At 47.7% G+C, this 14,088-nt stretch overlaps 1 protein-coding gene across 1 annotated transcript in view; it reads right to left on the bottom strand.

The window, feature by feature from the left end:
• LOC144114347 (uncharacterized) overlaps positions 1–14,088 on the bottom strand; it is a 333,452-nt gene that overhangs the window by 154,445 nt on the left and 164,919 nt on the right. Inside the window, exon 4 of the mRNA XM_077648004.1 lies at positions 5,726–5,790. Coding sequence (XP_077504130.1) covers positions 5,726–5,790 — 65 coding nt within the window. The remainder of the gene's footprint in view (positions 1–5,725; positions 5,791–14,088) is intronic.

Here is a 14,088-nt window from a genome sequence, read left to right as displayed (position 1 = left end):
AAAGCGTTCCCCATTTGTTTTCAACGGTAGTCTTAACTGCTCGTGCGAGCGTTGAAAAATTTTAAAAGAAAGATTTTGCTACACACCGGAAGAATGGATCATTATCTTCATTATTTTTTTAACAGTAGCGTACAGCTTTCCAACATTCAACAATTTCCCATTGCATGTCCAACAGTGTTGGACATGGAAAATGATGATAATCATGTGTCTTGCGAAAACAATGTGAAATGTTTTCCTAATATTACTCTGCTGTATACATTTTTTCGATATTTTTTACTTTTCGAGAACGAATCTTTTTTTTTTCTATACAGCTGGAAGGGTATTTTGAAGTGACATTAGATCAGAATACATCGCTTTACATGTACTTCTCGAGGATTCGGGACACAGCATGAATGGAAGGTGATGTATGGCCATGCATGCCCGCGGAGGCGTGGAACAGCTCCGCGACCTTGTTCTGCGCGCGTATTGACCCCCGGCACGGCTGGGGCGCAAGGCTGCCGAGCGCGACAGAGGCGGAGGCCGGCGAGCGGCCACGTCTTCGGTGGCTCGCCTTCCGCCGCCCCGACGGCTTCTCGCAGAGCAAGCGACGGAGGCAACCTGGCGAACGTGACCGGAGCACCGCAAGCGAACACAGTTCCCGCCCTAATGACTGGTAACTCATTACGCTAAGTAGAACATCAGCAGACGTTTAACGAACGGAGGGAGAACGCCTGGGGTGGCCAAAGAGGGCGGTGGGAGCGAATAATCACCACAATGTGATTGTAGACTCATTAAGCACGTCTTGGGGGCGTCACCGGCAACAGCTAGTAGTCTAATTTTTGGCCGACGCCGGCGGAACATGTAACAGAACGCCGATCCGCCGCCCACGACGCATAATAGCGCGAGATTCGCTGGCAACCCACGGGGGACACAAGGCGGCACGCCGTCTCCCGCGCAGGATGCGTTGTGCGCGTCTACGTGACGCAGACATGGTCGCTGCGGAGAGCGGTTTGTCGCCTGACTACCGCCAAATGTTCCCGTTTCTCCTTCCCTTTAATTTTATTACGGCAACAACAAACGACTCTGGTAAAAGAAAAAACACTGAATTCCATACGAAACAAACGGCGCACATGGATGTGAAGTAGTTAAGTGGCCTTCCAAGAGTATTATGTTGTTGCTCCTTGTTCTGCAACGGTCGCTTTTTAAATCGCAAGTTTTAAACTATACGTCACTCACCACCTGCATCACCTTGCTGACGCGGGGTACCAAATGTACCGTCTTTAGAACAACGATTGCGTACTGCATGCCCTAAGCGTATAATAGCTTCGGTACTGGCTTTTAAAGGGCAAAAGGGGAACACAGCTCTCGTCGGAACGCTAGCTCCAGCAACCCCTCCCTCGCCACTTTTTTTTAATGCTTCGCGCACGAGCAAAGCAGCTTTCTCACGAAGTGCCGTCGCGCCATCAACCCGTTGCTGTCGCGTTCCGAGTGCACTTTACCCGTCAACAGCGGCAGCCCTGTGCGCTGACACGACGCCGTCCGGAAGAGATTCAGATGGAGTGACAGAGCGTAAATGGCTCGCCGGCAGCAAAAGTGGCGCCGATGTACGGGGCCCGCTACGAACGTTAGCATCACCAAGCCCTCGTTCTAGGTGCAAGCTCGATAAAAAAATAAAGAGTTTACTCAGCGTCAGCGTCTCAGTCTGCAGAGTAGCCAGGGGAAAAAAAAGCTTATATCGCTAAATTTCCTCAACATACTTGCGAGCAATCTAGTTCCTGACAGGCGTCTACATTTAGTTGAAAGGCACTCGAAAGATGTTTTTCGAATGCGGCAGCTGCGATGTTGATAGATTCGCTCGTCTCGAATGGCAGCCCATTTACGGTAGCAGACATTGTTCGCGAACAAACCGATAAGAACTCCAGTCGCGTTTCGTACGTTCACAGGTAAAATCGGCTGTGTCCGCCTGTTTAAGTCGAGGCTCGACCGTCGCACATGGAAAGGGCAGGTTGTCTCAGCTTGGGCTCTTCTAGTTTTTCGTTGCCACTTCTGCCGCTGCCGTAATAAATAATCTGACAATTGTTTTGAAAGTTGGCGTGAATAGCTACTATTTATATATAGATATAAAATAATTCGTATGACGTGCACTATAAACCTAGCAATGTAATTACGGAAGAAACAAGAACCTACCAAATTGTATAAAAGAGAATGCTCGCTTCCCTCGTGATACCAATCAATTTTGCCACCTTTTTTAATGCAGTTTTTCTAGCTTTTATATTTGGTCGAAGGAACATCATTGGATGGCGAATACAAAACATAAATTGTAGTGCTCTTTGTACCTTTAAAATAATAAAAAACTTTATTTGAATCTATAAACTGGGTTATACTTGTGGTGGATGAATAGATTCCGGGAAGAGTCGAACTGGAAGTCTGCACTGAATGCATATACTAGTTTTGATTTTTCTAGTATTTTTTGTGACACTAAATAATGATCAAAGCTAGGGGTTAGTTATTATAACATTTTATTCTTCCGCGCACTACTTCTATTTGCACCTAACAAGTTCTAGTAAGTCCCTTTTAGATAAAAACCACGCAGTTGTGTTTGGCGCATCATAGCCTTAGTCGCTTTTGCGCCATAAAGCTCAATATAACTAGCTAACAAACGAACCGCGCGGTAATTAGAACGCTAGGCTTCCGCTTTTTCGACGATGATACTACAAGCAACAAAACACCATTGTTGCGTTTTCCCATTCCGTGATGACATCACATCGAAAAATGTAAGTTCGGACAGGCACAAGGCCCGATGTCCATTGCCTCTCGCACGCGTCGCTGGCACAGACGCTCGCAGAGTGCGCATCTCGGAAGAAGACGATCGAGCTGCGGCCTCTTTTATTTCCTGCTTGGCGGGCTTGTTTTTCCCGTTATCGCGCTCAGTCCAGACACCCTCTTCACATGAGCTCCTCCGGGGTCCGTCTTGTGCCTCCCGGGGCCCGAGCAAGTTTCCCGCGCGGCCCTCCATCGGCAGGCGTCGCTCCGCCCGTCGCGCCTTCGGGGAAGAGCAGGGCCGTAAACGCAATTGACTGCCCACGTCCGCGATGCTCGACGGGCACCGTTGCGGGGCGCCTCCTCACAGCGCGTGGGAAAGGATGGCCACCCACGGGTGCGCTGCTGCATTCCCGATGTCTGGACCCAGCGAGACCGATGCCGGGAAACGGCCACGCGCGCTGCTTCGGCGGCTCTATTGCTCTGGTGCGGTCCGCTGAGATCAATATGCCGAAGGTTAATGAGGCATCAATAAGACAGGCGATGAAGCCCTGGCGCTCCCACCGCGGCCGCCCACTGCACGTGTGGGCCGCTTGGGTGGCCGCGGGCCACGTCGCGAATCCAGTGCCTGGCCACCTCTCCCAGGCTTCGGTGCGCGAGAAAAGAAAAGGGCAAATAAGTTACCACGCTGGGTTTGCTAGAACAACTATTCTTGCTTCGAGTACGTACTCCTTACGACTCTTAGAAACAGAATGGCAAGAGGGAAATGACTGCAGAGACCTTTCGGACTGTTTTTTTTATATCTTATTAGTGTCTGTGTAACGGCTGAAGGAAGACGCAGCTTCGGTACGCGCGCTTTTCTTCGAGGTGCTATTATGGTTTAGGCGCACTGAACCTGCACTTAGCTTCTACCTCCTTATACCAATGTTTTATTTATTTTCTTCCAGAAAAAGAAAACAACACGAGTAAACCCTGGTAAGTTTTTTTCAGGGCAGCTATGTTCAGAGAAAGCTTCTTGAAACAAAAGAAAAACAACGTGGCAACAGAAGATTTAAAACAAAGAACTCAGCATGATGTATTTAAGGAAAAATTATAATGGCATCGCGTTTAGCGAATCGCGCTCCAGAGTGTTGAGGAATGGCGGCTTCTGTACGAGCTAGGTATCACAAATTGTCAGACTCTGTCAGCATAATATCACAGAAATTCCAACCCACTTATCGCAAACAATGCATATTAATATTAGTGATATGAACTTTAATTTAGCACATCGTTCAGATTTGGTCATCTCAGGTGACCGAACCCTTCGTAGTACGAAAGACAAATACTACGGTTGGACTGGAAGCAAGAGGAAGATAAACCATCGTCGTACGTTCCTTGTTCGTTGCTGGGGGCGCACGAAAATTAAGCTGAGGGGGCTGTAAGCTGCACGTCTCCCGACACGACTCCAGTAGCCGCTGAAAACAGCGGAGCAACATTAAGTTTGGAATCGGACATAACGTCGATGCAGCTTCTTTTTTTCGAATACTGGACGCAAAAGAACAACAACCACAGCGGCTTGGCGTGGTAAGTAATGTTTTCACTTTAGCAGCGAACGAATCTTATGAGGGAACCACTGCGTGTTTATCCCATTTGAAAATATGAATGAAACTTAACCGCACAAATAAGCAGTGAGAGAAGCTGTACTGGTAACACGAGAGCTTTCAGTGCCGGCCAGAAAATGTTCTTGATACCATTTGTGTTTTTCCCCAGTAAGAGAGAAATAGGTGCCCGTCACTGCAGAGAATACACAGGGAGAAGGGGGATGCCGATGCTTTATAGGTCTGCAAGCAAGCCTAGCCGGTTAATGGGTGTCGCTAATTTCTTCGCCTGAACCATGTCTAGCACTGAAACACCGGTGCACAGGGAACGAACCCCGTATACAAAGTGCAGGTTTGCGTCGCTAAGGGATGCGTCTTTGAAACGGGAGGCGGCGTGCTACCTCCCGCTTCGAAGCTTAGCGACCTTGCTGGAAGATGAAACCTTCCCTGGTAGCGTGTGACGTAGTGATTGCGCTCTTCATTTCCTTAGTCATTTGACACATTCTGTAAGGACGTGTACCGCGGAGCTCAAAGGGAAGGCAATCAGGTGCCTTGCCAGTGATTTTTCCCAACAGTTTCAAGTGTGCTGATAACAGCTACCGTAAATGGCAATCAGGAATATAAGTTTCGTCATGTAGGTCAACATATTAAATATTGAGAGGTTGCAGACACTTAATTTAGAAAAATGAAGCTGCAGTGAGGTTGACGCTGATTCTATTATGAGACTTTAAAGAGGATGAGCAAATGACGCACACGTGACGCATGCGCAGTGCTTCCAAACGTTCGAATAACGCCCGCGACGAAGTTCTTCTAGACAAGTTAGATATTAAACGTGATAATTCTTGGCGATTCAAAGTGAGAATGAAATGATATTTTCTGTGGTAGGCTCCTAAAAGTTAAATGCAGAGAAACAAATGGGCTTGGGCTGGACACAGAATGTGGATGGTATAGGAGAGTAAATATCGGAATGAGTGGATGAATATCCGAGGGAAGCAGAGAGTCAGGTGGGCGAATTAGATCACGAAATTCTTAATAATAAGGTGACCTTGAAAATGTGCAAAAAAGGAACCTAGGAGCTCGCTTAACCTCGCTAGCCGTGGTGATTATATTGTTTACACTTTACAAGCTGCTGTTGAGACAGCATAATGCCATCTAAATATGTAATCAACAACTCGGGATGAGTAATTCGCGAGGAATTTGGCCGAACCTAATTAGAAGACGTAATGAACTGGCGCAGCCAAGAAACCAACGTTTAAACAAATTTTACGAGTGCCCACCGTTCCACTTTTGTAAAAGAAATGAGGCTATCGCGAGCTTTATTCTTTAATATAGTCACTGCATGCGACGCAACTTCCGAGGCAGTTCCAATTCAGGCTTGGTTCTAGTAACACCGCTTTCAAATGTCTTACCTTTACGAAGAGGGAAGCGAAGATGTTCAACTTCTAGTGCCCCTGTGCCCGAGGAGTATATGACCCTGCATAAAAAGAAAAAGTTGGGAAATTTTAAGTTTACGTCGACGTTATTCATTCGTTGCGCACTCTCACCGAGCAGGCGAAAAACGAGCAATGGTATCGTGCAAGAGAGACGCAATTCAGTCCAGCATTGGCACACGAAGCAAAATTCTGACAACCATTGCGCTTCTGGCAATCGCCCAAGGTTTAGCAGATTAATCTCTCTTGTTTCCACAGCAGAAGTAACAACAAAACAGGTGTCAAAAGCCTGTAAGGCTCGTACCACAATACGCACAACCCTCAAGCGACACACCATTCGAGTCACCCAATAAATGGCGTGCATGCCTAAGTGGTCAGCATTGCATTGCCTGAAAGACTTAGAAACTGACTGTCAGAACGCTTATCACCAGTTTCTATAGGTGTTTTCGGGCAAATGTCGCCGATGGAGCCCCAAATTTCCCCGAAGGAAGGAGGTCTTCCGTGACGAGTGCTCAGTTTGCTCGATGTCTCTGTGGATGAGACGCATACTCGACGCAGTCTGAGAGGTGACGATCGATGTGTTGAAACAAACGGCCGCAGGAAATCAACGTTCTGTCAGCGCATCTTATTCTGCGCAGAAAACACTTGGTGCACGCCGTGTCATGACGCAAGTCTAGGAGCAGCTGCTTCCACAGAGCAGGCGGCGGTGCTCCTCTGGGAAATTGCGCATCGGCATCCAGTCACATCAACGGAGAATTGCGAACACCCTTTCAGTCTACGACCCGCTACGACGGACAACGTCAGACGTAAAAATTTCATCAGTCGTTTTGTGAACAAAGAGGAAATTGGATGTGAGCAGGCGAGATATTATTTTTAGCATGCGTGATATGACACCAAAACGTGTATTGTCTCCAATAAAGAAAACTCTTGCACACAATCAAATCAAATTTCGGAATAAGGGACCGCGAATTTATCGTGTGTACGAGTGTGTGTGTGTGTGTGTGTGTGTGGCATCCATTCCATGGAGGAGGCGTCCTCGGGAATCGTTAAGCAACTGCCCACTGAAAGAAGCGTGGTTTTGGCCGCATCAAACAAAATTCATGAAGCAGAATGAAAGCGCTGCCATTGAAAATTTGAAATTTGTATTTTCTGCGTGAACAGGCGTCAAATTTACTCATGGAAATTAACTCTACTCTGAGCGAAGGCCTTAACGCACTTGGTCTTACTGCCCACATGCTCCATTTTCGAAATGAAAAGTTCCTGGCGAAAACAACGTCTAGTTGGCTGCCAGGAGGCACGAGCTTTAGCAAACATACAAATTCGACACTGGGCTAGATAGCATCGGTAATTACAAACAATTCCGCTAGAGTGGGTAATGGAGTTTGCCGGGAGTATTTTGTCTGGGGGTGCGGCTCTGAGTGGCTGTGGACACATGCAAAATAAAAGAGGTCAACTTTGTCCTGAGCAAATTCACCCCGTTTGAAGCCGAACAGCCTACGCCAGGTCAGTTTGCTACCGTTCATGGAAGACTGGCTCGCTTGAAGTTCCCCAGCGTTCGCGCATCGTGCCCAGCGGGAACACACACAGACGGGATGTGTGCTACGGTCAAGTAAGGTTCTGAGACCAACTCACCGCCGAGAGGCAGAAAATCTTTCGCGAATACAATAGGCGCATGCTGCGCCACCTCCGCCGAAGGAGCGTGGGAGCTGTGCGCTTAAAGCGAGTGTGGACGAAGTCATCAACGCGTTCAGTTGTGCAACTTCCACAACACGTCGCACAAATGCGTCGCACACTGACCACCCTAGAGTCAACGACTTGGGAGGCAGGAAACTCGACCGCCAATGTTTAACCAGCCATCGCCAGTGAACAGAAAAAGAGAACAGGGGTAGTGTGGCGGCTGTCTTGTGCTAACGGTGATGCAATCGGAATACTTTGCAGGAGAGTTGAGCCCCCTCAACACAATAAAAGAAAATACAGCCTGTATGCTCTTTTTCTTAAGTTTCACAGCGTATCGAGTCGCGCTTCTAAGAGACAAATTAATGCAGATCGAGCTGAACATCGACGAATCGAATTATATGCGCTGCACCAAGATGAATGTTAAAAATCTTCGTTACTATGCAGCAGCACACCTCCACGAATTGCGGCTAGGTGCACGGCAAACTTCCGGAGACTCCAAGCGCTGGGGTTGGATATTAAAACTGGTATTAAACGGGATATTAAACGAGCGTAGGACGTGCGCCGAGGCACTAAGATCATGCTGTTGGTAACAGGAAGCCGTCCAAGGGCCAGTATTACCATTAGACTCATCATCAATTAAATATTCGCAATATGACCCCCCTTTCCCCCCTTGAAGTAAGGTGCATTATGAAGAAAGACAGCTGAATAAACTTAGCCGTTCCCTGGGCTCTGCAGGGAAGACATACAGGGCATATTGCGCTCCAGCGAGCCAGGCGGAAAAATGTTTGTCTTAGAAGACATGAGTATATTCTTCGGCCACCCTGTTCAAAAACAGAAAGCTGCGTAAACAAAACATCGCCGAGATTATTTTACCCATAACCTCGCACTTTGGGAACGCTGATGAATACTCGCAGCGTTATTTTTAAAAATAAAAGCTGCTGCAAGGAACAATGCAAACAAAGCGTAAGTAGAAAACAAAAAATGATGGAACCCAAGATGAATTGCGAACAGGGAGATGAAAACTGAAAGAACGGCGAATGGGGCGGGGGGGGGGGGGGGGGGGGAAGGAAACAAGGAAGGAAAAGGAACTTTAAGATGCAACGCTGGAACTATGGATGGCTGAAAACCGCCGGCAGCAGCTATTACAGGGAATAAAAACAACTCGACAGTCAAGTTCGAGCGAATCGTCTCTCCACGGACAGCAATGGGGAAAGCGGCGCCAAGGGCCAGAGCGTCAGCCTGCTTTTCAAGTGCCTGCTACAGGCGTGGCAGACTGCCATCTAATTAGAAGGAAAAGAAACAAAATAAGGCGAGGAGGACGGCAGTGAACGGTGCCTTCTCAAGTTACTCCGCTCTGGGTTTCTGCGCCGTCAGAGAGTGTAGCTGTTTTTATCATGTTTCACATTGCTTCGAAAGGCTTTCTTTGAGTACACCGAAAACAAAAAAAATGTTGTAATGCGATAGCATTTCGGTTGTCGTCACTCGTCATGCAGTTTCCGGTTTCTCTAAAAAAATACTCTGCTTGGTCGAGAGAGGTTACATGATTTTGTGACGTCACCACAACGTGCCTACCGTGGCAGGTGGCAACCTGGCCACCTGATTGTGAGAAACCTGCCCACCGTGGCAGGTGGACCCCAAAATTTGAAATTTTACCCATCCTCCGAAATTCCAAAGCATCTCCGAAATTTCCCAGAAACTGGAATAAGGTGGATTAGTAGATGAATTAAGTTTAATTAGTCACTCGGACTAGTATAATCTTTTATGATAATCCAATTAAAGGTATTAGAACATCCTAAAAGCTGATGACTCATGCATAAAATATAAAGGCAATGGAACCGGTTCCAACCGGAATAGCAGGCAACCTAAAGGCTATAGGTTTTTCTTCTTTGAGATTGTGGTCAAGAAGGCCCCCAAATTTTTTTTGCGCTTCCCTCATTCGTATGTGATACGGTTGTAATAACAGATTTATTGTTGCGTTTATCAAAACTTTCTTTTTCTTAACTAGTGGCACGAGTGTTTTACTCAACGGTGGAAAGGCATCACGTCAACGACTGCCAATTTTCGTGGCATAACTATTGGCCTGGAAAGGCAATGGCAAGAAAGCGGTTGCTTAATTTCGATTGCGGGAAGAATTAGCATGAAATAAGGTTTTCTTACCAAGGGTCACGACGGTTTAACATGATAGCATTAGTAGTGGTGTTCAATCGAAATTAAGCTTTGAAAGAAACGACTTTGAAGCGGAACTTTACCCCAGGTTTTGCCGCTATTTGAACTTAGTACCAGTACGCATCGGGCTCGTCCTGTCGCAACCATTCGCTGTCCTAACCGAACAAAGTAACCTGATAAAGAGGCCCTGAAAAGACGAACAACGCAGCGGAGACGCAAATGACTTCCACCAAGCGAACCAGCAGAAAATGCGAAAAGTTCACAAGCTTCAGTCCTCGAAGCGAAAATCTACAGAAACTGCAACGCTTATATATTGAAATCTCTACATCCGATATACTCGTTATCGCCAGCTGCAGGTCAAATTTCATCACACAAAGGAGAGCGAAGAGAGGGGAATAAAAGGCAAGAAGGTACAAAGTTCTGTTTTCGAAAGAAGTTCTAGTCGGCTACTCTGCCTTAGGTGAGCGGTAAAATGCATTCGAATCCCGAGGGAACACCAAGAAACAGAGAAAGGAAGCAGTGCATCGGCGGAATGAGAAGCCTCAGTGGGCGAAGACGGCAGGCAACAATGTCCAGGGATCCTGTGCACTGTCAGTAGGCGGTTGTAAAGGCGATTAAGCGCAGATTGCAGGGCTTGTCTTTCCACAGCTAATTCAGGGAGCGCACGATTGTACGCCGGGTTGTCTCGTCGTATTCGAAACCGATACAGGTATGGCCTTCCGCTATCCCGATTGCGAAAAAATATTGTTCGTCATTGTGACGCTGAGCCGCTGAGACGACGCAGTAGAATTGCCCACGTCACTGTAAGCCACAAGCATGACGAAGCTGACGGTCAAGGTTCCAGGAATGTAAACGTGGGTCCGTGAAATCACCCGCGTTCAACGACGCCAGCATTAGTTCACGGGCGAGCGAGCGGACTTGCGCCCGCTATGCAAAGCTATATGCGAGCCATTTCGCATTTGTCGCCCCCACTTCGGGAACCCTTCGAGTGACCAGTGCTTCAGACGCCACGCTGACACCGGGCCCTGTGGAAACGAATGCGTTGCGGTGGGCACGAGATCGCGAACGGAAGCGCATCGTCGGCGAAGGCTTAGCTCGCCGTGCAGCCGAAACCGGAACAAAGAGAGCGCGAATGTCAGCGTTAGCCGGCCACGGATGCGACCGAGAGAGAGCGTCGTGCTCGGGACGCTGCAAGTCAGTGGGAGGCCAGAGCCCGCTAACGTGCGGCGGGTGGAACAGAGGACGAACGCACGCGGACAGCCGGCCGCAAACGCGCCGCGCGAAAGGTTTTTCGCACATCCCAAGATGCAACACTACGTGCCGCCGACGGAGAAGCGAAAGGACGTAGTCGCCCATGATTAGCACTGCGTGTCGCCGAAGCTATCGCTGTAATTCGTGGTACAGGTTGAGATACAAAAATTCTGGAAATTTGGAATTGTAAAAAAAAGAGGAAATATTGGAATGATCTGGATGGAAGATACTCGAAACTAGAATATGCAGATAATTTATATACCCAGGTACGCCCTAAGTTTGTATCTGAAAATCTTTTTTTTATGGATTCCTGTTCACATCTGTGTGGAATATTGCTTGGTGCTTTGGCTTACCAAAGAGTGCCACTGTCTGGCGTGTGGTATCGATGACGGACGAATTCGTCTGACCTCAAAGCCATGGTGAGCCAAAGAAGGCACATGCGGAACATTACTGAAAGGAGCGAGAAGTGACCACAGTAGGGTCACCTGTTCAATCTACACGATGGTGTTTCAAAGATCGCGTCTGGTTACAATCTCCCAAGTAGAGAATCTAGTAAAGAGAGATCCGCGAGTATGCTGTCGAAGGTTGAAAGTGCCAAGGAAAAGAAGCTCACGGGCGAGCCGATCAGTGCACCTCTTAGACACTACTGTTGAGCAGATTGCACCAGGGTGCCAGAAGATGTCTGACGAGGTGCTGACACAAATAATTGTAATATGCATCCGTGGGACAGCTTTGTTGCTAAGAACCGATACTGGCTTCAAGCGATCGAGTTACAGGCTTCAGGCGCGAGACCAGGACGGGACAAGAAAGCGCACACAGCAACACAAGACGAGCTCTGACTTCCAACTGTTTATTCCTCGTTGAGCTGCGACTTAGGAACACATAAGAAGGATGTGTATACATAAATCGTGCCTCAGCAAGAAAGAGACAGAAGTCTGCGTTTGTGTTGCGTTGCTGTGTGCCCTTTCTTGTCCTGACCTGGTCTTGTGCTGTTTGTTTGGCTCAATCCGGCATTATTTTGAAACTTAAACATCATATTAGATGAAGTGCTCTTTCAAAATTTTTTTTACAGAAGCCCATCATAGTATTAGTAATCACTGAAGTAATAATTCAATACCTCCCTTATGAGCCCTCTAGATCATGTTTTTTTTTCTCCTGTCTTCCATCCTCCGGAAAAAACAAACCAGAAAATGCAGTTTTTTTTCCAAAACTCAAAGTTTTTTTCCCGAATCCTTCCACCACTAGTTAGAAGCGGTAACCTTTCCGGGAGTTTTTTTTTGTTAGCCTAAATTAGGCCCCTTTAACGCCTGTTTTCAAGTACAGTTAGAACTTGTTCCATGTTCCGTATTAAATGGCCATATTGGCTCGATATCGTCACGTTATAGACGCGGAAGATTCCTCATTGATTTTCCTTTGAGGGCGCTGTCGAGGCACGCACGTAGCCAGAAATATTTTTCGGGAGGGGCCCGAGATACAGTTGTATAGTGCGAAGTCTGGTGGGTGGGCAGGGCCAATGCCTAACAAGAACACTGCTGGGGGGGGGGGGGGGGCGCGGCTGGATACGTACCTGTGTAGAGGTTATGAATACCGCGTAAACTGTGCCATCGTTACAGTGTCATGTCGCAAATATATGTCAAGCCACCAAGTTCCATAGAGTTTACTCCGAGTCTACATGACATCGACCAGCTCCACTGGGCAGTGGTAGCCAATTAGGCTTGAATCTGTACATTCGCTTAGAAGCTTAATGCCGCTATATAAGTGGAACAGAGTATTGTCACGGTCAAACAAGCTAGCGCAGCGGCTTTTTACATTCCTTTTTTGGACTGTAAGTGGTCCGTACGCTTTACTGCTGTCGTGTCCTCCACAACGGCTGCAAGTGTTGCTATTGAGGCGGCGTTACGGAAGTTAGGGTCTTGTCCGGCTCAACCTGTTGTCATCCTGATTCAAAATCTGCCCTTCAGAGGTTAGAGCGCGGATTCCCTACTGATACTCTGTCTATAAGCTCTCTGCGCTTGGTGCAGAATCTGCACAGCAGAGGCTTTACTCTATATTTACAATGGGTGCCCTCTCACATCGGAGTCAACGGCCATGAGGTGGCAGACAATCTCGCCCATAAAGGTCTCTCAAAAAGTCCATCAAAAAAGTATCTCAAGATGGGAAAGGTCTCTACAGGAAAACAGTGCTCGATCATTTCAGTACCCTATGGAGTGCGCCCCACAAGCCATGTGTGACCAAGGGACTGAGAAGATCCCAGGCGACTCTACTACATCTAATTCGCACGGCCTCTGCCCGCACTCCTGCCTGGATGCATAAGACGGGCATAGAATCGTCTCCGCTCTGTTTTTTACGTGGAGTGTGCGGGGATATCGAACATTATAGTATGTACTGCCCAGAGTACAACGCGGAAAGGTATGTGATGTTCGCTTCCTTCAAGATGACCGGAACCCGTCACAGTACAGTTCAGGACATTGTCTACCCGAGTGGAAACCAGACATGCAGAAGGGAGGCTGCACGCCTTCTTTTAACATTTCTGCAGGACACGGATCTTGTTTCTAAATGGTGACAGCAGGAACGGACTATGGCCTACTGTGATTGAATGTGTGCGTAGATGGTGTATTCCTGAGTGGACTACATTATACTGTGAGTGAATGTGTGTATGGATTGTGGCACAACAATTGTTTATGTTCGACTGTGACTGAATAGGTGCATAGATGGTGACTTCTGGAGTGTACTGTGATGTGGACTGTGTGGAGTGATTGTGTGCATATATGGTGACTGCGGGAAAGAAATGTGTGCTATTATAAGAGATTGTACGCATAGCGGGGTAGATGCGACAGGCATAGGGACATTATTAATATAGAAGAGACGCTACGGTGGAGCAATTGCCGGCAGATGAAGCAAGGCTAACCCCACCTGTAGCATTCAACACCTCAACTCAACTCACCTATTGTCACGGTCTTTCATGGACGATGCGCAACTAAGCTGTGACACTGTGGAATTCGAACAAAAGCGCCTATCATAGCTCCTACTCTCCCGCGCGCCACGTTGATTTTTTTTTCAGCCGTTCTTTTGTTCCCACTGAGAGCTGTCTGAGGCATCATTCCTCCAATTGCGGCCTGCGCATATTAACGGCGGTGGTATCACCAGCGCAGTCTTGCACGGGCAATTATTTCCCTCCCTCGGCACTGCCGGAGCTCTCGCACAGATGTATCTGGCCAGGGACTACACTCACTTTTTGCAGAGCTCAC

Source organism: Amblyomma americanum, chromosome 1 (assembly GCF_052857255.1).
Source record: "Amblyomma americanum isolate KBUSLIRL-KWMA chromosome 1, ASM5285725v1, whole genome shotgun sequence".
Classification (NCBI taxonomy): domain Eukaryota; kingdom Metazoa; phylum Arthropoda; class Arachnida; order Ixodida; family Ixodidae; genus Amblyomma; species Amblyomma americanum.
Note: the sequence above shows the minus strand (reverse complement) of the source record. Positions and strands in the feature narration are given on the sequence as shown.